The sequence below is a fragment of the Gekko japonicus genome, unplaced genomic scaffold (assembly GCF_001447785.1).
Source record: "Gekko japonicus isolate JY-2015 unplaced genomic scaffold, Gekko_japonicus_V1.1 scaffold835, whole genome shotgun sequence".
Classification (NCBI taxonomy): Eukaryota; Metazoa; Chordata; class Lepidosauria; order Squamata; family Gekkonidae; genus Gekko; species Gekko japonicus.
The window spans coordinates 544,563-568,346 of record NW_015175997.1 but is presented as its reverse complement, the minus strand read 5'-3'; the positions used below and the strand labels follow the sequence as shown (position 1 = coordinate 568,346).

At 39.9% G+C, this 23,784-nt stretch overlaps 2 protein-coding genes across 3 annotated transcripts in view; one reads left to right on the top strand and one right to left on the bottom strand.

The window, feature by feature from the left end:
* MYBPC3 (myosin binding protein C, cardiac) overlaps positions 1-9,482 on the top strand; it is a 102,267-nt gene extending 92,785 nt beyond the window's left edge. The window contains 6 exon segments of the mRNA XM_015426398.1: positions 469-664; positions 3,291-3,430; positions 5,659-5,818; positions 6,336-6,472; positions 7,560-7,746; positions 9,449-9,482. Coding sequence (XP_015281884.1) covers positions 469-664; positions 3,291-3,430; positions 5,659-5,818; positions 6,336-6,472; positions 7,560-7,746; positions 9,449-9,459 — 831 coding nt within the window. The 3' untranslated portion in view covers positions 9,460-9,482.
* A 6,977-nt stretch (positions 9,483-16,459) lies between these two features.
* The window catches only part of MADD (MAP kinase activating death domain), a 95,001-nt gene continuing 87,676 nt past the window's right edge, over positions 16,460-23,784 (bottom strand). For both annotated transcript variants that reach the window (XM_015426408.1, XM_015426407.1), the window contains 2 exons: positions 19,670-19,716; positions 16,460-17,935 (listed from right to left, as the gene is read on the bottom strand). In XM_015426408.1, the coding sequence (XP_015281894.1) occupies positions 17,828-17,935; positions 19,670-19,716 (155 nt within the window). In that variant the 3' untranslated portion in view covers positions 16,460-17,827. The remainder of the gene's footprint in view (positions 17,936-19,669; positions 19,717-23,784) is intronic.

Below are 23,784 nucleotides of genomic sequence, written 5' to 3'. Positions count from 1 at the left end.
AGCAGGAATAGCTTCCTGCTACTCCGAAGGGGCCCAGATGTGCATCTGCACCAGATAAAAATGCATTAGCCAGTTTTAACTGGAGATTGGTCTTGTTGGAGGAGGACAATGCATACAAACCACCACACCTATATTTATTCATTTTAAACATTATTTAGAAATTTTATGGCACTTCCTTCCACTGCAGGAATAATTCATTTCAGGAATCCTTTGCTTTTTGCTTTTTAAAATCATTTTTCAGGTTATGCAGCCCTCTTGTTGTATGTTCCTGAGCCACATCACGTACACACACATGCATACACTAGCATGTCCTTTTAAAAAATAGAAGGGTCTCCTAGAGTTCTGCCTCTGCTCAGGCCTTCTAGTTATGCATTCATATCTGCTCATCTCAAAACTGGGAAGGAGTGGGAATAAAAAGGCCAACTACTTTAAAAATAGAATTACTAACTGGCCATTTGTCTTTTGCAGGGCAAACCCAGACCTAAAGTTATCTGGACAAAAGATGGCCAGCCATTAGACTCCAAGGAGGTGGCAGTTCGGAATAGTACCACAGATACAATCCTGTTTATCCGAAAGGCTGAGCGTTACCATTCTGGAATATATGAAGTAGAGGTGCAGATTGAAAATATGAGTGATAAGGTTGCTATCACCATGCAGATTATGGGTAAGAAAGTACTGGAGTTTCATAGGAACTACTCTTTTAAACAGTTACCCCAATACAATAATTTGTTACATGTGCAAGAATGAGGTGCATGCTTCAAGTGCTTCCAAGAGCATCCCCATGCACTTCATTGGAGAGGGCAGCTCCACACGCAGGATTTATCTCTTACCTTTCTTCCACCATGGAACTCAAGGCAATATGCATACTGTTCCTGGGATGTTTCCTACCCAGACTTTGATCTAGATGCTTAGCTTCAGCTAGATTGATGCATCATGTCCTTTCCGACTATACCTTGGGAACATGTATTACTTTCCTCCACTTGAAAAGAATGGAATAGCCTAACTTTCCCAGTAGTAGTTAATTATTGATCATTTGAGGAGTCCAACCAAGAGCTCTTCCACTTTTCTTTTTTTGTCATTCCGCCCCCATATGACTTCGGTTTATCCCGACTTCTGCATGCATTTTTGTGCCTTTAGTTTCCACTTTGATTTTTTTGTTTGTTTTTTCTCTGAGACCAATTTCCTGCAAGCAGCTGCACCGCCCTCACTCTTCCCTTTCACCCGATTGTATTAGTCAATTTCCCACTACTTGCTGTGTGGCCACATTTTGACCCGCAGCATCTCCCAATTCCCCCCGCATCTTCTAGATCCTTGTTTTTTGAGATTGAGAAGATGTGGGGGAAATCGGGGGATGCTGTGGGTCAAAATGCGGCCGCACAGCAAGGTGTTGGGAAATTGACTGTTATGTCCGGGAACCGCCACCAGGGGTCTGCGGCGTCAGTCCTTAGCTTGGTTCCAAACACAATAGGGACCAAGGATCCTAGTCCACCCTGAGTCCTCCAATAGGACCTTGGAGGGAAATTCAAACCCCCCAATGGAACTGTGGGTGTGCCCGGGTGGAGTGTATATAGTTGGCCCTTGCCGGGCCGTGTGTGTTCTCTTGTTGTGAAGTACAATAAATGCGTCTAGTTAGCATGTTGTAGTCCGAGTCTCCATGTACAAATTGGGGGAAGGGAAGAGCGAGGGCAGTGCAGCTGTTTGTGGGAAATCGGTCAGTTTTTTTCTGTTTCTTTTGAGACCACTTTAACCCTGATATTTTCCTGCAAGCTGATTCTGAGTCCCCTTTTTCCTCATGGATAATGTTTCTGTTAGGTTTTGTCTCACCCACTCCCACACACCTCCAGCCCACTTTTTGATGACTGGACTGTTTTCATCGTCAAACTGCTCCCTTTCCTCTCCCCAACCTGAAGATGAGTAGTTTCATTTTTCACTTCTTTTATTTGAAAATGTCACTAAAATATCAATATACTGCTGTAATGCTAGGTCCAGAAGGTTCAGAAAGTCCAGAAGGACCAGCTCCCAAGAAATAGTAAGTGGAGCATGCGGAAAAGCCCTTAGGTCACCTTTCTTGATAAGTGTTTACTTACAGAAGGATTAAGGATGCTGATGTCCTTTTGGGGGAGAAACACATATTTAGAGAATTAACTGTATAACTTTCCAAGTGAGAGGGTAGAAAACCCTCTACCCTCTCATTAACAGTTGATTATGCTGCCAAGTCACACTATAAAAAATGTATGTGTGATGTAGAATTACAGAGAAAATTGGAAACAGTCCCTAAGTCATAATGATAACATTGGCAATTCTGGCTTTCCCCTACAGATTTTGGGCCATATTATTAGATGCAGCAGATCAATGGATCGATATTAAATCAGAGAGTGAGAACTTCCAGGGTCCACAAGGTGGCTCAGTTCCTGATCTAAGACTAAGACAGCTGATTTTTGTTTTGCTGTTGTTAGAAAGTAGAAACTGGCAGTCCTCAACTTTTTCAGGCCTTGGAAATTTTACATCAGTCTGAATTCATTTTGCACAGATAGTCTAATGCACAGGAGCCTCCTAAGCAAAAAACAAAACAAACAACAAACAACAAAATCCAATCCCCTAAATGTAGATAAAGGCAGAATTGTTCCTGCTGTTAACGCCATCCAGTGCTATGACTACCCAGCTGAACCTTTTACTCAGCTAGTTCATATCCATTCTTTCTGTGAAGGGTTCATGCCCTGATATTTCCAGTGAGAGCTCTGAATGTCCTCACCCCTTTTTGAGGACTGCTGTAAAGTAGGCAGAGCTATGAGACTTCTCAACAACCTTCAGTGCCATTAATCATTCTCTCCTTCTGTGTAGCAGAAGTCAGCTGAGGACATCTGCTTTACAGTGGTTTTGCTCCTATACCCTGGTTGAATGTGGTACTACTGTTCTTGTTCTTGGGGGAGCCAAGTTGTGGAATTTCAGCATGTGGATTATAGTGGCATATCTTGCCACAGGGACACATTCTTTGTTGCTGCTATTAAAGCACTTAAGCATTCCTTAAACTTTGAATGGCACAGCAATTCTGCAGAGTTCAACTATGAAATAACACTTTGAGGGGAAAGGAAAAGTTCATTGCCTTTGAATGATCAGTGGTGAATAACAAAGAAGCTAAAATTTATTCTTAACTGATTTGTTTTGGAAGGCTTAAAAAAATTCAATTAGAAGCAGAACAGAAACAGAAATCTGTTCCTTCCCTGTGTTAAAGGTAGATCTTTACCTCTAGATTTGTATGCAACCTCTAAATTTCTATGGTATTTATGCAGACAAGCCTGGCCCACCTCAGAATGTGAAGATTGTGGACATCTGGGGCTTTAATGTTGCACTGGAATGGAAAGCACCCCAGGATGATGGCAATGCCCAGATCACTGGGTACACAGTCCAGAAGGCAGATAAAAAAACAATGGTAAGGGTCACAGCTTGGTCTATGAACTCACCACCCTAAGGTAGGTAGGACTGGTGCTATACTGCTTTGGGTAATACCCATTACCTAAAAAAAAATAATGTTCAAATGAATGAAGCCCCCGCCCATGTCACAATTTATGGGAGGTTTGTAGTCACCTGAAATATTTATCTATGAAGCTGTATAGGTTAATTCCATTTTAGAAACAAAAGCTTCATCTTGCCATCACAGTTCCCTCTAAGCTGCGCTAGTGGGTGCTGGTGCACAAAATTTTAACAAGCAGCTCAGGGGTTGAGAGCTGCTCAGATTTCCCCATTGTTTCCAATGGAGGATGAGGGCACCTCCTTCTTGGGCCCATAGAATCCAACCTCCAGTGCAATCTTGAAAAGTGGGGGGGGGGGGGTTTGAGAAGAGGCACTGGCAGCCATGCTTCAAATATGGTGCCTCTACCTAAAAAACAGCCGCCCCAGATCCTCCCAGATCGTTTCTCCATTATAGTCTATGCAGCCTGTTGACTCTAATGGTCCCCATAGGCGACAATGGAGCTAGGAAAAATGATATATATTTTTGCACACCCGTTATGCTTTTCAGTATGATTTGTAAGCTGCCTTGAGTCACAGGGAAAAGTGGGATATAAATATTTGAATAAATAAGTAGTTTTGGCAGGTTGATAACATTTAAGCAACTTCCTGTTTGTTAGGTAAGGCAGGTTTCTAATAGTGATTGTGACACCTCTGTTATATTTGACCTGTAAATTTGTCATATTTCACTAAAAAACACACACCCCAAAGTAGATTGCAAGAGTCCCCCCCCCCCAGTGCTGATATGTATTCTAAGGCTCAGCACAAGGTGATATTTGAGGCCAGGTCTACCAATATTAAGCAAACTCCAGAGCACGACGGAAGACAGGAGGGCCTGGCGTGATGTGGTCCATGGGGTCATGACGAGTCGGACTCGACTGTGCAACTGAACAACAACTACCAATATAGTAGACTGGGGTGGATAGGCCTGTTCTCTGGAGTACTGATTTCGGGAAATAGCATACAGCTGGTTCCTTATAATTGTAGTAGTCATGTTCCGATGAAAGGACCAAGCAATATCTTGATCCTGTTACTTCTAACCTTTCCGGTTCTCCAGAAAGAATCACCCAGTATTTACTTGCTGATAAATCCTCTCGACTGACAGAATTAGTGGCTGAGTAATTGGCTATAGTATTGCACAAGGGTTATCCTCTTTTAGGTAAAGCCAATTAATAATTGTTTGATTTTGCTTTTAGGCACTGTTTTCTTGATATTACTGTAATTATCCTTTTAGATTGTACTTTTTATCTGATTTTATTTATCTTAGACCCTGTTTGTATCTAATATGCCATTAAAGGTTTCTGAATTTGAATTTGACTTGATTCTGTTTTCTCTTATAATGTTTAAATTATTCTTAAAATATAATTTAAAATAATTTATTCTGAGATTTTTACAAGGTTATGGAAGTAATCTTCTAAAAATGATTTTACGTGATAGTCAAATGTAGACTTGCTCACAACTACTAATGCTACTAGCTTTTTTGCTCACAAGGTAGAATTTCTGCTCACAACACTGGAGCTTAGAGGGAACATTGCTTGCCATGTAGGACAGCAGCATCTATGACTGAATTATTACTGAAGTAAATAGATGTATTTTACAACCACAAAACAGAAACTACTGTACTCTCATATCTGAATATAATCATTACCAAGTCATAAAGATAGCTGTCCTAAAGATGCTGGTTATTGGGATGGATCTAAGCCATTCATAACTAGAGTGAGACTTTTCCCCCCATCACCTTTCTTTTTTCCCTAGCAGCCCCTGAACCCTGTCCCCCTGCTGAGGGCCAGGAACCCTGAAAACAATAAGCCACCCAGGACTGCACCAAGAAGGGAGATGGCAAGAATAACCTCCTTCCCACTTGTTCATCCCTTGATAGCACATGGCATATTATTCAACAATCCCCAAAGTGTGCAGTGAGAAGTGGAATGTGATAAGAGTATCTTTCATGAGTTGTTTCAATCCAACCGATTGTGGAACATCAACTAGTCACTTTATCACCCACAGCATTGCATATGCTTCTCTCAATTCTCTCAAGTAACCTGCTTTGGCATTCTGCATACTATTTCAGAAATTCAGACTAGACATATCATTAGGGATGACACTTGGAAAGACATGCATCTTTTCTGACAATGAATTCTTTAATTTCAGGAATGGTATACTGTGTTTGATCACTATCGACGCACAAATTGTGTTGTATCAGACTTGATCATGGGAAATGAATACTATTTCCGCATCTTCAGTGAGAATCTATGTGGACTGAGTGAAAATGCTGCGACCACCAAAAATTCTGCCTACATTAAAAAAACAGGTAAATTATTGTTGATCCCTAAAACTATTCTTTAAAAATCAGTTGAAAAATTTTATGTCAGATATTTATGAGCAATGATCATCGCGGGATAAGAATCTGAATATTATTAAATCCTTGCTCATAAATTCTTCTCTAACAATGGGGTTATCTTCACTAAATAAAGGGCAATCAATGACTAGAGGAGCCAAGGTACCGATTTTCCCCATATTACCAAAGTAACAGTGTTCTGAAGAAAGGCCCAGTAAACTCACAAAGACATCAAAGAACTGCCTCATTGATGTGTCAGAGAAAACAAAATAATTAAAGTGGATCAGAAGTGTTTTTTACTGGGTGCACATGCAGAAAACAGGGCCATCTTTTAAAAATCTGTGAGGTGTGTCAATGTTACTGTTATACCAGTTCTTAATATTTCAGGACATTTGATCAGGTAATTTCAAAAGTTGTTTTAAATCATGCTTAGCTGGACAAGACTAAGTGTACTTCTTACTAGTTATTCCTATCCCGTTTTGAACTACAGGCACAGAGTATAAGCACCCTAGCTACAAAGAGCATGACTTCTCTGAAGCACCCAAATTCACTCACCCGCTACCAGACCGCTCGGTGATTGCTGGATACAATGCTACACTCAGCTGTGCAGTAAGAGGAAGCCCAAAGGTATACATTACATCTACTTTCTGAATGTGTACTATGTAAGAGGGGTGAAAAATCCATACCAGCTGGGAGAGGGGGGGACAATTTCTTCTGGGTAATAAGCAGTGCAGTTCTATGCAGTTATTCCAGCCTAAGCTCACTGAAGTCAGTATTAAACTATATGCAATATAAATTATATCATAAATTACATTTTTATTGACGCAATGGAGTGGAAATGTTTTCACAGGCTGGGAAGTGGGTGGTGAGATCTCGCCTTAGAAACAGAATGGATGATATATCCTCATGTCAGCCATCTTAGCCCCAAATATTATTTACTTCATTTTTTGTCCTCCATTCTTACTGAGACATGAGGCAGATTACAAAGTTATAAAAACAATGCAACCCCCCCTATACTACATACAATGAACACTGCAATAAAACTGGATGACAGAAACAATAATAAAATAGAAACAGTATAATACATTGCATAAACTGGATTTCACAGTTAGAACACTGAGTCATCCAACAATAGACAGGAATCTGGCTTGAGCATTATGGGATGCTACCAAGATGTGGAAGAGGTTGACACCTTGCATGGCTTGGTTGGAGAGAAGACCAAGAAAAGGCAGGAAAACACATGGGTAGGATATAATACAGCATATGGATAGAAATTCCTGCGAGAAAGTCCTATAGGCCTTTGGGAATACTGGGAAAGGACACAGAAAGGGACGGTGTTTGGATAAGTACAGGTCTGTTTCTCTTCTGCTTTAAGGATTGAGTAACATATCCAAGTATGCTTCCTGTCACAATTAACTTTTTATTTAATTAATTGGCTTCATTCATACCCCATCTTTAAATGGTTAAAAAAACCCTGAACTTCACAAAGTATTCCATGGAACGAAGACTTTTCTGAGCATTTAGTTAATAAGGTCCTTAAAAATTAAAGCCTTTTATCCTTAAAGGGTTCAGTATAATTTTTGAAAATCTCTCTCTTCCTTTGGAATTAAAGTATCTACAAACACTAAGTCTTGAAGAATTAGTTTTAGAGATTTGAGATATCCACGATCCTTCATAACCTTTCTTTTGGTGTTTTATGCTTTTATTTACTCAGCCAAAAATCTTCTGGTTCAAAAATAAAATGGATCTTTCTGGAGATGCCAAATATCGCATGTTCAGTAAACATGGAGTACTCACCCTGGAAATCCGAAAGCCCAGCCCCTTTGATGCAGGCCTTTACACCTGCAAAGCTGTGAATGAATGTGGAGAAGCAGAAATAGAGTGCCGACTGGATGTCAGAGGTAAGGAGGAGGATCGCATATATCTCAAAACTCTAAAACTAAACAAAGCATCCCTTCAGCTTAAGTGGGCTCCTTGTAAAGAAGGATAAATAACCAACCGGGTTGGCCAAGCAGATATTTTGGGGTCAACCAATGCCTTGTGTTTCTTCATCTCTGTGAATAAAAATGTATGGTATAAATGCATCATAAGCACAATGGACTCCTCAGTGGAGTTGTAAACCTCCATTTCCTTTAAGTCTGTCCAATAACTTATTCCAGAAATCTCCTTAGACAACTTTAGTTAGAAGAAAAATCAGTAAATTTTCCAGAGTTTAAAAAACGTTTTCTTGCAGTTCTTTTCAGATGGTTAATTTTGGCACTTATGTGTGCACACTTTCAGTGTGCATACAGCTTTAGTACTTGTAGATACATTATCTCAAAAATCTGGGGAACTGTTCATATATAGCAAAGGTATAAGTGGATGGGAAAATCATCTGTTGCTGCATTCACACAAAATGGTGACCACACATATCGCACGTTTGTTACGCCAATCGCTTTATTTACAGCAGATGGCTAACTAAATTTAACGTGAGTCCTTGCCAAAGTTTACGGAGGTCCTGCCAGCTCCAGAGAGTACCAGTGATGGAGACAAGACTGGTGTTTTTCCAAAACAAATTGTCTTTTTACTGAGCAATATCAAAATCACATACACACAAAATCAGTGTCTCATTCGCATACAATCAAGTTTCCTTTAGAGTTACAGAAAAATATCAAGATAGTTTCTCATTTACTTGGAGGTAGGTAGGTATCGGTTTATACTTGCCTGTTCCTGAAGTCTTGTCTGATGCAACGTAAGATAGGGGAAGAAAGTAATACCTAGGGGTATTAACTAAATCACACTTGCTAGAACCAGCCAGCAAAGTATGGACCTTTTTGGCTGCAGTCCAAGAGATCTTAAAGTAGACAAAGGGATTGTTTGATAGAAAGATGGACCTTAGGGGTAGTAAAGAAGACAGAGGACATGGAGAAGGGATGTGGCTAGCAAAGACCTAAAGTTTGGTCTTTACTTTTATAGTTGAATCTCCAGGTGGGTGGCACCTTGCCAAACCGTAATCCCACCTACTTACAAGTCCATCTCATGACCTCCCTCATTGGTGCATGTAGAAAGAGGCAGGTATTCTATGGGTGGGGCAATATTTGAAACTCTACACTCTATCTCATGGAACACCATCTGGCCAGGTGTAAAGTCTCGGCTTCCTGTGCCCTCCTTGATGTGCAGATGAATCTTGGCTTTACCAGGCAGACAAGGCACCATCAACAGGAAACGGAATTCAGATGCAGATCAGGTCCATGTTCTGCGTGACATCTAGTCTCCTCAGCGATGGGGGAATTTCTTCTTCTTGGTTGTTGCCTCTGCCCACAATGGCTAACATGTGCCTCTCCTTCCCATAAGGCTTTGAGCTGAATGTGTGCAAGCTACATTAACATGAAATGCAGACAAATGTTCCCTATGTGAAATCTCTCACAGTGAATGATGCAAACAGCTTCCTCTAGGCCTATGGTATACAGGTGTGTGCACAGTCCATGTGTTGCGTGTGTAAGCAGATATAAAACCATAAATTAGTCCATTTCTCAACACGTTCTTGTTCTGTGCAGCTACAGCACAACTTGTATTACATTTTTATCAATGCACTCTCTTTGGTATTGCTTTTGTTTCCTGCAGTTCCACAATAGAATCCCGATCCAATGGTTGCAAGTCTAGGTAAGAAAGAGAATAGTTCTCTAGAAATAAGAGATAGATAATTCAGTGAGATGGCACGGATACAGATGGATATCACAAGAACATCTTAGAGGCTGTTGCAGGGGGAGATACCTCCTGAATGGAGGAAGCCTTTTTAGCTGTTTACAAAACATCTGCTAACTGGCTTCTGGAGGCAGGGGAAACTCCGGCTTCACCATTCGTAAGTAGGATTATTCCTCCTCCTCCTTGGAAAGGCAACTATGCTAGAATGGGGGAGGGGGCTCTCAAGTAAAGAGGAAGCAGTTTAGCCCATCTGTGAATTACTCTAGGCTAGCACACTGGCATTAGCTAAATTAAAATGTAAGCTTAATTATACAGAAATTAAATATTTGCTACATACAGTGACTGAAAAATTTGGCATATTTGCTTAACACGTTCAATCTTCTGTTTGTCTTTCAGGTGATGTTCTGATTGTAGAAAGTGTCTAAATGATAACCTTAGTTGATTTAATTATTTGCTAGCCTTTACAAGCATTTAAAAATAAGTGTGCACAAAGAAGAAACTATGGTGGTGCAAGATAAGATCAAGGAAATCTTGCAAATCAAAATTATTTCCTCTGTTTGATCAGAAAACTGTTGACACCCTGCTCAACAAAGCCACTTGTGCATATGGATCTCTCATTTGCCCAGGCTTCTTCATTATTCCCAATGGAGGGTCCCTAACTACACACTGATTTGTACACATGTGCTTCAGCATTCATGATTGCATGCCTAGAAGAAGTCACCGGTCTGAAGTGATAGGTTCCTTCTGATACGTTCCTTTTGGAGACACATTCATACAGCATCAAAATATCAGAACTAAGAGGAAGCAAGTCAATTTTGACTTCTCATTCAACAGATGTAAGGTTCAATCCACTGGGAGCGGGAATCTGAGAGTTTCTGGTTTTCTTCGTCACACAGGTTGTTATGACTAAGGCTGTTTTTATTAACATCCAGCTGTTTCTTCTGATTTGGTTACTTTTAAAACAAAAAATGACTGATTCTATAGAAGTATCAAATTTTGAGCAACCTTTGTTTTTCTAACAAACGCACACAGAAAAGAACAAAGGAGTTCCACATTAAGAAAAAAGGCTATTTAATTTCCCAAACACTGTTATATTATTACCCGTTGCTCCTAAATTACACATTTATATATTTAAATAAATATATATATATATCCACGAAGATGCCTTTTTGAAGCTTTTCTGGGAAAATGATGGTTACTCTAATGTAACTTGCTACCAAACAAAAAGCAAGCACCCATGCAGCTGTTGCTCTTACTGTAGGAATTGGGAGAAGCTAGAGAGGTACAACAGGCTAAAGTTCAGGGAGAAAGTGATATTTAGCTTAAAAATGGAACCAGAGAACCCACCTCCATTAGGGGAAAGGGGGGGGCAGGTGGTTGGAATAGTTCTGTCCTGCCTTCCCCAAAGGATGACTGAAAGTACTGAACACACACAGCCCTGACTCAGGCTTTCAAGGGGCTGCAGTGTTTTTGGAAGTCCAGGTACAGCACTCAAACAAGCCAAGCAATTTCGTGCCACACCAAATCAAGCACAAATAGAGTATCCACTCTGTTTGAATTACATAAAAGTAATTCTCCCTTCCTCATTTGAAATTACACTGGCTTCACAGTGTCATGTTTCTGTCAGTTTTCTTTGTCCTGCCAACCCCACCGACCTCCAGCCCATTTTTCAATGATTGCAGTGTCACTGACACCAAATTACCCCCGCTGCTTTCCTCCAGCCTGAAGAGTGGTCATATATATATATTTTAAAGGCACTAAAATACTTTGTAATGATAGGTTTAGTAGGTTCTCTGAATTCCTAGCTTTCATCAAAACAAAAAAGTCTCTAGTCCCTTCCCTTGTGGAGATACGCTTTCTTCCTTTATCTTCAGGAGGAAAGGGCATAGAGACTGACTTTTTTGTTTAAATGAAAGCTGGGAATTCAGAGAACATGATAAACCTATTATTAACAATGCTATATAAATCTAGCAATATATTTGTGCCTAAAAATGCAGCCATTATATCAATATATCGATATAAGCATGTGCAAGAAATAAAAGGGGGGCGCTTTGACACCACCTATTAACGACAACATCCACCTTTGAAAATTGTGATTATTTAAGGCACATATGGGGAAACTGACTCCACAGCTGTGAAAATGCAGAGGGTTGGGCAGGTATGTGTAAGAACCATGCCCAAACCAATTCCAGTGCTTGTGGATTGATTGTCAAGAAAATCAGGAGTAAACAGAGCATGCGGAAAAGCCCCAAAACAGCAAGCCACACCCTATCTGAATTCAGGTAATCTGCTTGTGAGTAAATATGTAGGCTTACATAGAAAAAGAAAGAAAAACTTTGCAATTTTAATACTAAATGGGGGAAAGTCTATGTATAAAAATAAGCCAGACTTAACACCAAGTCAAGGAACAGAACCTTCTATGCTCTGCCTTAAAGCTTTTATCAAACAACCAACATTCAGCCCCATCTAAAACTCACAGAACCTATTCTGAATACAAGTTGGTCCTAATAAAAAGGCATGAGCTCATTCGTTGCGTGATTTTTGTTGGGCAACATCAATATGGTTACAAGATTATTGTCTTCAGTATTTTAAGAGGGCAACCTGAATAATTCTGGAAATAGCTTTACTGATCTCTTTTAAGTGCCACACCAAGCGCAGGCATCTATTTCTGGCCAACGAAGTAATCAAGTAACAGGTCCTCACTTGTACAAAGTATGCAGAGTTTGTCATAAGCACTGTGTCCTAAAATGGCATGAACTGGTGAAAGGTGGAGAGCTATCTGTGTGTAGAGTATGTAAATGATAAGCAAAGAGGATGTCAGTACTCATGGTCCTAAAATAACTGGATCATTTCAGATAACCAACCAGCAAACATCCAACAAACCTTAGATAAAAATACTGTACTGCAGAGGGGAGGAAAGAGATCTAATAGAGGCGACTAGCGTCCAAGAAGAAAACTAATCCATGATCAGTAAAAGATGAGCTGATGAAAAGATGAAAAGTCTGAGATTCAAATCAATATAGTTAGAATACATCCATATCCTTTAAGAATACAGTTTATCTACTGTGATTAAAAAGTCATATCCCACCTTTCCATAAGTTGTGGTAGTTTGCTTTACAAAAGAGAATGGGAAAGAAAAAATCATCACTGCAGGATTTGCAGGTCCAGTATATAGTTCAGTATTAATGTCATCTGGCTTCCCACCAGAAGCACCAGTATCCCAGAAGTCATGCAGCCCAAAGCACCAAAATCTAGAGCAAGTGCCCTGACCTGGGTGTCCCAGGTCCTTTCCACATTTGCCTGCCACTCCGGATTTTCTCAATTTAAGTCCATGGCAAAACAGCATCCGAATAACCCGGGGCAACAGCAGGCTGAAACCAGGCTGACCACTGAAGGGAGGTGATGTAATGCAGAATTGGGGGACGGGGGGGACGGACCGGAATAAAAAAAGGTTGAACTCGATTTTAGTGCAGAATGGGGAAAAAACTGGATTAAAAAGAAGGTTGAATTCAGTTTTAGTGCAGAATTGCTTGGAGGACACCACAGTGAACATGGATTAAAAGGAGAGTGCAGAAAGGGCCCCAGGCTAGCTTGATCTCATTAGAAACTAAGCAGGGTCGGCCCTGATGGGAGGCTACCAAGAATATCCAGGGTTGTTAACTCAGAGGCAGGTAATGGCAAATCACCTCTGCTCACTTCTTCCCTTGAAAACCCAATGAGGGGTTGGCATAAATTGCCTGAGACTTGATGGCAGCTTACAAACACACACAGGACAGGCAGCTGACTACAGACTATTGGGTTATTGTAACTTGCTCTACACAGGGCTGCCCTTAAAACTGACCCCGAAACTGCAGTTCGTGCAAAATGTGGGACGTGTGTGTCCTCATCGGGACACCCCAAAGAGCACACATACAACCAGTACTCTTGTCAGCTGTGTTGGCTTCTAATTGAACACTGGATCAAGTTCAAGATTATAGTGTTAACGTTTAAAGCCTTGAGCAGTCTGGGACCCACATATTGGCAGGACTATCTCTCCCAGTATGCCCCTCAAAGAGCCTTATGCTCCGCAGACCAACAATCGGCTGGTGGTCCCTGCCCAAAAGGGCTTCGCCTCAACGGAGCCAGCCTGGTGGAACACTCTCCCAAGTGAGATCAGGGCCCTGCAGAACCTGTTACAGTTCCACAGGTCTTACAAAATGGAGATGTTCCATCAGGCCTATGGTTGAGGCAGAGGGTATCTAATGGCATCAGCCTCCCCTGCATTTCCTAGCACTATTTATTTGCTGGGTTGTGACTAGCACACTTGTTCAGGTTTTAAATCCTATTGAACATCTATACAGATAGTTAATGCAGGGATTTTATGAATTGTATTGATCGCCATCTTGTAATGTTTAATTAATTGTCCTATGTTTTTAATGGTTTTAATTACTGCATAATGATTGTTCATAATCATTGCTGTAATCTGCCCTGAGCCCTGCTGTGCAGGGGAGGGAGAGCTAGAAATACAATAAATAAATAAAATTCAGTGTGACATCCTCCATATAAACCTCTTCAGAGAGCTATAGGATAATTATCATCCCTAGTACTCAGTTGGGCGATGGGAGCAATTACATTTGGATGAATTCCAGCAGTCTTTATAAAAATGATAGCCAGGGCTCTAGTCGGGGATAGTATTGCAGGTCCGGAGCTCCGGAAGAGAACCTCTAGGGGGCGGGGCGGTCACGTGGTGAAGCCCCGCCCCTTCTTTACCCTGCCCTCTGCTTCGATCCTCATTCCGTTTGGGAATGAGGATGAAGCAGGAGGGTAAGTAGCCGGGCCTTCTGACACACTTCCGGTGATGTCAGGGGGTGTGGCCTTCTGTCACTTCCGGTGATGTCAGGGGGCGTGGCATATGCAAATAAGTTATGCTAATGAGTTATGCTAATGAGTTATGCTAATGAGCTCCGGCAGCTCTTTTTCTACAACAAGACCCCTGATGATAGCTATGTAGATGGTGACAGATAGTATTGTAGAGCTACTGCTGTCCACATAGCACACCTTCATGTTTTTAGTCTTCAGCCAAAATAATCTTGCAGTATATCATATTAACTATACCCTAGAAATGCTACAAGCCTCCAGAAACATTACTAACTATGGTGGAATGGATGTACATTTGATGAAGCTTCCCAATCTCAGAGCAATTTAGAAGCATTTTAAAAGTCTGTCCATGGTGGTACTTTGAGAAAGGAATGTTTATCAATATAGTATCCTATAAACAAGAAAAAGGATTGCAAGTTTACTGTCCCTCATTTCAGCGATGCCCTGCCATTCAAGACCATTTTATTGTCCTGAGAAAATGATGGTAAACAAAACATTGAATGCCAACTGCCATGGTAAATGATGGTTTAACCACCTCATGGAGAAGTACCTGAAGAACAGCCATGTATACACAACCAAGACAGCCTCTGAAGAATGTGCTTGTGATCATTGTATATATACACACTCTGTTAACTCCACGCTTGAAGAACAGCATGGTTTCATTTGAAGGAATCACAGAAGATCTTTGGACACAGCTTCTTCAAGTTTCCAGGCACTGGTGCTGGTTCCTACCCATAAAACCCTAAATGGCTTGAAGCCATGGCTTGAAGGATGGCCTCCTCCAATACTGTCCAACCTGCCAGTTAAGACCTGCCTCAGAATCCCTGCCCTCTGTGCCCCAGTAATCCCAGGAGAAGCTGGCAGCAAGCAGGGAGAGGGCTTTTTAAATTTATTTGGAACATTTCTATGCTGCCTTTTCACCCAATTTAGGGTCACCACGGTGGCAAACATTTAAACATTTCAGACATTAAAAACAATTTACAATACACAAAAATATTTAAAAGAATTAAAAAAAACATAAGCACAAAAAATATACACCACAAACACAAACAGAGAGGAGGGCTAATAACAGTGAGTGATCACCAAACCAAATGAAAAAGGTCTTCACCTGCTGAAAATTAATCTCCCTGGGGAATGAGTTCCAACATTTCAATGCTACAACTAAGAAGGGTCATTCTAAAATAGCCACCATCTAGCCTCATATGGCGGTAGTGGCACCTTGCTTATGTTATGCCCTCTCCCTTGAGGCTCACTTGGTGCCTATATTTCTTTCTTTTAGGCATCAGTCGAAAACATTTTTGTTCAGCCAGGCTTTTAGTTAAGGGGTAGCTCTTTTGGAAATTTGTTTTGTCAGTGGGCTGTTTTTATGGATTATGTTTTTTATGTTAGTGCTGGATTTTAATCAATACTTTTAATGTTTTGTTTTTATTGCTTTATTTTGTAAGCCACCTTGGGCAGATAACTGGAGAGGCAGCATAAACATTTTCTTAAAAAAAAAAAAGGGATAAGAGAATAATTTTTCTACTTATCCTTGGCATAACATATTGCCTCAAATGGAAACCAGAGTTTTATTGAGAGCCAAAATGGTCATGATCTGCTACTCACTGGGCCAATGACATGGGTCTTGTTAATTTCTATAAGGCTTTCAATACTGAAGTAATAAGAGAACCCAGTTTCATAAAAACTAATATATAGAGGAAAACAAACAATCTGCTATAAGTGATCTCTTCTGAATATGTTATAATTGGGCCATTTTTACCTGTATCAATGGAAATATTGTCTTTGGTGTACTTCTGTATTTTCAGTCACCTGTCATCCTAATAGTAAAGCATGAATTTGGAATTTTTTGTGCACTTTAAAATATTCTTATATTTTGTCTCTGCTTTTTGTCTTTGTGCTATTAGCACAACATTAATCATGCAAAAACCTGTTTCATAGCTGTTCATATTAACCATGGAATTGTTTTCTAAATTAATTTTATATATGGCTTAATGTGTTTTTAGCATTACTTCAAATTAAATCTGTCCAGCAAGCACCACTATTAGAGTTCAAACCACAAGACTCAATGATGGTTTAATGGTAGTTTATTTTCACATTCAGACAACTGTACACTTTTCTATAAATAGATGTGGTACTGAAATATTTACATCTCCCCACTCATGCTTAGTACAGTCCATTGACTAGCCACACAGACCAAGCTGCATGGAAAATGGGCCCAGTACTTTCTGAAGGCAGTTGCCAAGCATTTATTTCAGTTTATATCATACCCTGATATCTGTTAAATGTTTTACAATTTATTACATACCATGGATCCTTTCCCTTTATGTACCCTGATGCTTTTTTAACATTAGAGTCCAGGAAAGTCCATGAAAAATAAAACACATTTTGAACATTAATTTTTCAGCCAACTAAAACATAAAGGGTCAAGTGGGTACTTTACCTGGAAGGGAGGTTTCATTGCACAGTAGCATGGTTTTTGCAAAATTCTTTGATATACCTGTACAGTTTGACAGAAGCAGTGGCTAAAAGGAGACTTGGAACAAGGATAAGTGCTATTGACTCAAACGTCTGCATCCTTAAAACAGTTTTCACAGCCTGATGTATTTCTGACATCGTACTACAGAGTGCACTTCAGACAACTGGACCTTATATGAGTATGCCAATATGATTTAACCAATAGCACAATATTGGTTTTTTATCGCTTTTTTTTTTTTTTTGGTCTTTCCTCACAATGCTATACCATGAAGAGTTCTAGCTACCACTATGAGCATATGCTAATGAACTGGAATGTTAGCAAAATATTATTCGCCCACTTAAAAGAATATGTACAATACATGCATGCCAGTTTTTAAAGTATCTCCTAATACTTCCTGCTCCATGATTCCTAGCCATTCCTCTGAAAATGCAGTGATTAAATAGGCATATGTATTTTCTTTGATGCTCAAAGAACAGATGGAAGGAATTGAAGGACAAAAAGGGCCATGTAGTGAGACTTCCATGTCAGGACAGGTACAAAGGAAGAAAAAAAGGAGGACTTAAACAAAAGCATTAAATAACAGCAACAAATATAACTCGGGCAATGCTCTGAGCCATTTCCATTGTACTCATAACAGAAAACCTGAAAGCCAAGACTCAAGAAATATGTTACAATGGTACCCATGAAAATAAAAAAGTGGAACCTCACATGAGCTGGTTGAAGAAGCAAATTTCAAAGGATTGGCATGAGCAGAGCATATTCTCTTCTAGAAGGGATGCTGACCACTCCAAAATGCTATGGAAGGGCAGTCTCAGTACGGGATGGAACAGTTAAATCTGATTCTTCTAAGGGAACTTGCAGATTAATAAATAAAGCAAGTTTTCATTAGAGATGGTTATGTGAGCTCCAGTAACATGAACAGAATGGGAAGTATTACACGCCACTGTATTTCCCAGTGATGAGGATCAGCTGGACACCGGACGAGGTGGTTTACTTTTGCTTTCTGCCTCTTTTCCACGAACTGCAGCCACATAAGAGAAGAGACACAATACGGAGTAGCAGATCTCATGAGCCTAGAGGGTATTAGAAAAGGAGATAATGAGAGTCCAGACAACTAAATTTTAGATTTACTGTTGACCTTTCATTAGATATCCTTTACTTCTCAAGGAAATAAAAAATGCTCTGGTGGATGTAATATACTGTCTTAGTGTGGGTGACACATCCATCGCCATGAGCTGTAAGGATAAGGAACACATACAGCTTCAGAGTTGAATAAATTGAGGGTGAAGACAGATGTAACAATCTGGAGGTTACCTTTCTTCTTCAGGTCAAGATCTAGAAATAGCAGCTCTGCACACTGGCAATAAAAACCAGATATGGATGGGTCATTCAGTCACCATATCTCTGCTGCACTGCCTAGAGTAGTTTTGCAACTATGTTTGTAATTAGCAATGGATAAATGTTTAAAAGAATAAACATACATCTGTCATGAGGGGGAGGAACTGAGAAAACAGGAATCTTGCATGAAGCACAATAGGAGGGACAAGGCTAACAGCTGAACCAGTATTTCATTTGCTTATGTGCACATCTATCAAATTGCAAATCTGAGAATATATAACTAAAGGCCCTGTTGACAATCTTATTTATATTACATCTGTCTCCAACCCAAGTAGATGATTTAAATGAACAGAATGTAGGCGCTAGTAACATAAGAGTCTTAACTCATCATGTCTGGTATCTGATCTCCCTATATGGTCCCCAAAAGCCCCAAAACAAGACATTTTATTACACAATTCTGTGTCTAATCACTAGTTTAGGGTGGGAGTGGGGAATTAAATTTCAGCTACAGATTCATTAGTTATATATACTTTCAAAATGACAGGTAGAAGATCTCTTTCTTACTGTTGATAACATTCTAAATACTAACCCAAACATTACCACTAAAATTAATATTTGTCACACCCCTAAATTTTTTTGCATGTTTGTCCAAATATATATTTTAAAATAAACACATTTAAAAATTATTATTAAAGTTATATTTTGTGCCTGATCCAAATTGGTTAAATAACATTCTGTTTAACTAGAGAGCATTCTCATGGCCATCCATACGTGGGATTATTAATTCTAAAACAATGCAAGTATGTTCAGGAGCTAAATATTCCCAGTTTTAAGAGTTTATAGCCTAAATCCTTTCAATTGCTGAAAAATTAGATTAAAAATAACATATAATTACAAGTGGTTCCATGCTATGACAGATTAAGAGTTCAATTTTCTAGATACATTATTTGCTAGGGACTTGAAGGATCAAATATATCAATTTTTATAGTATAAATAAATCAAATCAAATTTAAACCATCAGGACTGTTGATACTTCTTTCGGCACTAGTCCCAATATTCCTCCTTTTGGAGGCCAACACAAATATCAAAAGCCCATTTTTATGGGGTAGCCATATCAGTCTGTTGCAGACAAAAGTAAGAGAATGAGAGAAAGAAACAGCCTTATGGCACCTTAAAGACCATAAGGTTTACTGAAGCATCCGGTCTTTGGGAATTCTAGCCCATGAAAACTTATGCTTCTGTAAAGTCTTGTATACTCTTTCAGTCTTATATTCTCTTTCTATTGCACCTAATTATAAGTATACCTACACACAACCTTCTGATGGAATAAAAGCATAAATGATCAGATCTTTTGGGAAATTAGCAAAATGCAAGATGGACAGGAGTCTAAATGTTCAGATGTCACAGGGTGATAAACCAGGAGAACAACAAACCTTTGAAAATAACTAGAAGTAGTGCAGATGACTCACCATTGGCGTCTTGTACTTGTGGATCACCACTTCTTTAGTTTCAGGAACTAAAACCGGACGGGCAAGAGACAAAACAAAAAGTTCAAAAAACGAGAGGAAAAAATGAGGAGAATAGTACAACGTTCCCAAGGTGAAGGGAAGGGAGATGTATGAACAGCCACAGGAAGAAGGCACTTTACTAATCCAGTTTTCTTTCTATCAATAGATTGCATGACAGTTCACTGAAGTATACATAACAAGAATAATTCAAAACAAAATGTAGGAGAAGATCACTAATAACTTAAGATCTCATACAGACTCATCTGCTGCTTTGCTATTTATTCTTGTTTTATACAATATTCCAAAGTAAAATATTTAGCAAGTGCCAACTGTAGAGTGCCAACACTTCTGTTCAATGACTTGCCAATCTGGTATTTCTCTCACATTCTCAATTTCAGAGCTTCTCTGTGCAGCAATGATGGCTTCCCAAACAGGATACCTATGAATGATTTACACTTAAAACTAGCAGAATGTCATTTAGACAGTAATGAAAATTCTGCTTCCTGCAGCACAAAAAAGAAGGTAACAACCAAAGAAAGGATTAATTGCTCAAGTTTCCCAGATTTAAAGCTTGCATTTCAACAGAGTTTCCGCTGTGCATAGATCAAAACCCTCAAAATATCTGAGAACAATCACAGCACAATTTGGAATCTTTTTATTAAAAAGTAACAGAGTCCACCTCAGAATTTCTAACCAGAAGACAATGTAAGGAAGATTTTTCAAAATGAAGTCATATTTTGGATGCATAGGAATATATTTGGGGGAAGGACAAATATCTTATGAACCACAATACCTCCTAATTGGGGGGGTGGGGTTAAAATCTATGAACAAGTGAAGTCAGTGCAAATGCTTATAGGAAAGCACCACAAACATCTGGCAAATCCTTTCATACATGAGAAAATAAAGCCTAAATGGGAAAAAGAGTAATACTGTACAATAAAGATTAAAGAATATATATACTGAGGCATGCCAATAAGTTTCCAATATGAAACAACACAGCTGTAATGTTGATCCAAGGAACAGCAACGGCAACATTTCTGGATAAATCCAAGGAAAATTCCCTATATTTCATGCCTGTGAGATACTGACTCATGATCCCAGTTAAAGAATGAAGTATATCTCTAAACTACTTTACTAAATAGAGTCAAATAGTCTGATAGCAGCCCCATTTCACCATCAAACAATTCAAAATGAAGCAGACATAAACCAGACTGGAGTAACTATAGCACAATTGCAAGTTCATATGGTACTTTGAAAGACAAGATTAATCAGAAGGAACTGGGATTATGAGGCAGGAAAGTAGAGAAGTGGCAAAGACCTTAGTCTTCATATACAAACTAAGAAAGGGGACCATCATGTTCCCTGAAGCCAACTTCTGCCCAGCTCAAGGACTCTATTTACAGCCTCTCTGGTAGGAAAGATAATGTTGAAAGGGAAGGGGTAGAAAAGTACAGTAAAATTTCAATCAAATATAAAAAGGGATACCTTTAATCTAGGAATAAAATTATTTCTGACATTGTTAAATTAGAAGTAAACAAGTAAATAAGAAAACAAGTGCTATCCTGCAGCCTCGTGCCCTGTGAAGGAGAATACAAAGGACCTGGAAAGAATTGGAATCGGGGGAAACACTTTACCTGCTGGAGAATGAAGGTTTTCATAGCAGCAACAGTGAAGGGGCCACAAAAAAGTAAAGCACAAGTACATAGCAGTAACTCAAATTCCAGAGCCAAAGGCCTAATATTCCTGCTCTCCTTTCATCCTTCCTCTAAGTAGTGTGCCACAGCCTGTTCCTGGGTCCTAGGATCTCATCTCTAACTTCCAGTTTGTTGCATTAGCACTGTGCCAGCTGAGTGTGATACATTAGGTCTGTGCCAGAATTTTATAACATACAAAATAACCACCAATCTTACAGAATAAGGACTCTGAAAGATATAGTTTAACCAATAAATCTCATGGTGTAACCTCATTATTTATGTTAATCATATTTCTTTGAACAGCTATTTGATACTAAAATTCTTCCTGTACAAAAGGAAGCAAAGAACAGGATTTAGCAAAGATGACAATCCCTGCACTGTAGCTTTCATATCTCACATCCAATAAATAGCTTTCATATCTCACATCTAATGAATGATTCCCCCCAGAATGAGACTCTAGTGTCTTCCAGACTGCAGCCGCCTTCTGGGTTTTCATTGGTGTTGTTGCAGTTCCAATTATAGTGCTATCGGCGTGATCATTACACACTTACTCATTTTCTTTGTTTTTCCCTGTCAGTGTTCCATCTGTTCACATTTATATTGTGGACTGATCAAAATGGGTAGCCACATTAGTCCATCTGTAGCAGTAGAAAAGAGCAAGAGTCCAGTAGCACCTTAAAGACTAATAACATTTGTGGCTAGGTATGAGCTCCATTTGCCAGCAAATTTGGAAAACGCAACAGTGGCCACGGGATTGGAAAAGATCAGTATACATTCCAATCCCAAAGAAGGGCAATGCCAAGGAATGTTCAAACTATCGCACAATTGCACTCATATCACACGCTAGCAAGGTCATGCTCAAGATCCTACAAGCTAGGCTTCAACAGTACGTGGATAGAGAACTACCAGAAGTACAAGCTGGGTTCCGAAGAGGTAGAGGAACTAGAGATCAAATTGCCAACATTCACTGGATTATGGAGAAAGCAAGAGAGTACCAGAAAAATATCTACTTCTGCTTCATTGACTATGCTAAAGCCTTTGACTGTGTGGATCACAACAAACTATGGCAGGTCCTTAAAGAGATGGGAGTACCAGACCACCTCACATGTCTCTTGAGAAACCTGTATAAGGGCCAAGAAGCAACAGTTAGAACCGGATATGGAACAACTGATTGGTTCAGCATAGGAAAAGGAGTACGACAAGGATGTATATTGTCACCTTGCTTATTTAATATATATGCAGAGTACATCATGCGAAATGCTGGCCTGGATGAATCACAAGCGGGAATTAAGATTGCTGGGGAAAAGATCAACAACCTCAGATATGCAGATGATACCACTCTAATGGCTGAAAGTGAAGAGGATCTAAAGAGCCTCTTGTTCAGAGTAAAAGAGGAGAGCGCAAAAGTGGGCTTGAAGCTCAACATCAAAAAAACTAAGATCATGGCATCCGGCCCCATCACTCCTTGGCAAATAGAAGGGGAAGTCGTGGAAGTAGTGACAGACTTCACGTTCCTGGGATCCCAGATCACCGCAGACTGTGACTGCAGCAATGAAATTAAAAGACGCCTGCTCCTTGGGAGGAAAGCGATGGCGAACCTAAACAGCATGATAAAAAGTAGAGACATCACCCTGCCAACAAAAGTCCGCATGGTCAAAGCAATGGTATTCCCAGTAGTCATGTATGGCTGCGAGAGCTGGACTATAAGGAAGGCCGAGCGCCGAAGAATAGATGCTTTTGAACTATGGTGCTGGAGGAGACTCTTGAGAGTCCCTTGGACTGCAAGAAGCACAAATCAGTCAATCCTCAAAGAAATCAACCCTGACTGTTCCCTGGAAGGCCAGATAATGAAACTGAAGCTCAAATACTTTGGCCACCAAATGAGAAGGGAGCACTCACTGGAAAAGACCCTGATGCTGGGAAAGATTGAAGGTCAAAGAAGACGGGGACGGCAAAGGATGAGATGGTTAGACAGTGTCATCGATGCAACGAACATGAAGTTGAGCCAACTTCAGAGGACGGCGGAAGACCGGAAGGCCTGGCGAGAGTTCGTCCATGGGGTCGCGAAGAGTCGGACTCGACTGTGCGACTGAACAACAACAATGAGCTTTCGTGAGTCACTGCTCATGAAAGCTCATATTCTGCCACAAATTTTGTTAGTCTTTAAGGTGCTACTGGACTCTTGCTCTTTTCTACTGCTACATTGTGGATTGGTTTGCTGCTTTTTTTAGTGCATACACTGAAGTGTTGCAGTGCTTCAGGAGCCTCAAGGGGGCTGAGAAATCCCCCACCCACCACATCAAACCTGAGAGTCATACCTGGTATATATGTCTCCCTTCTTTTTGGTTGCCTCTTTTCCTGCATTTCAACATTCTCTCTTAT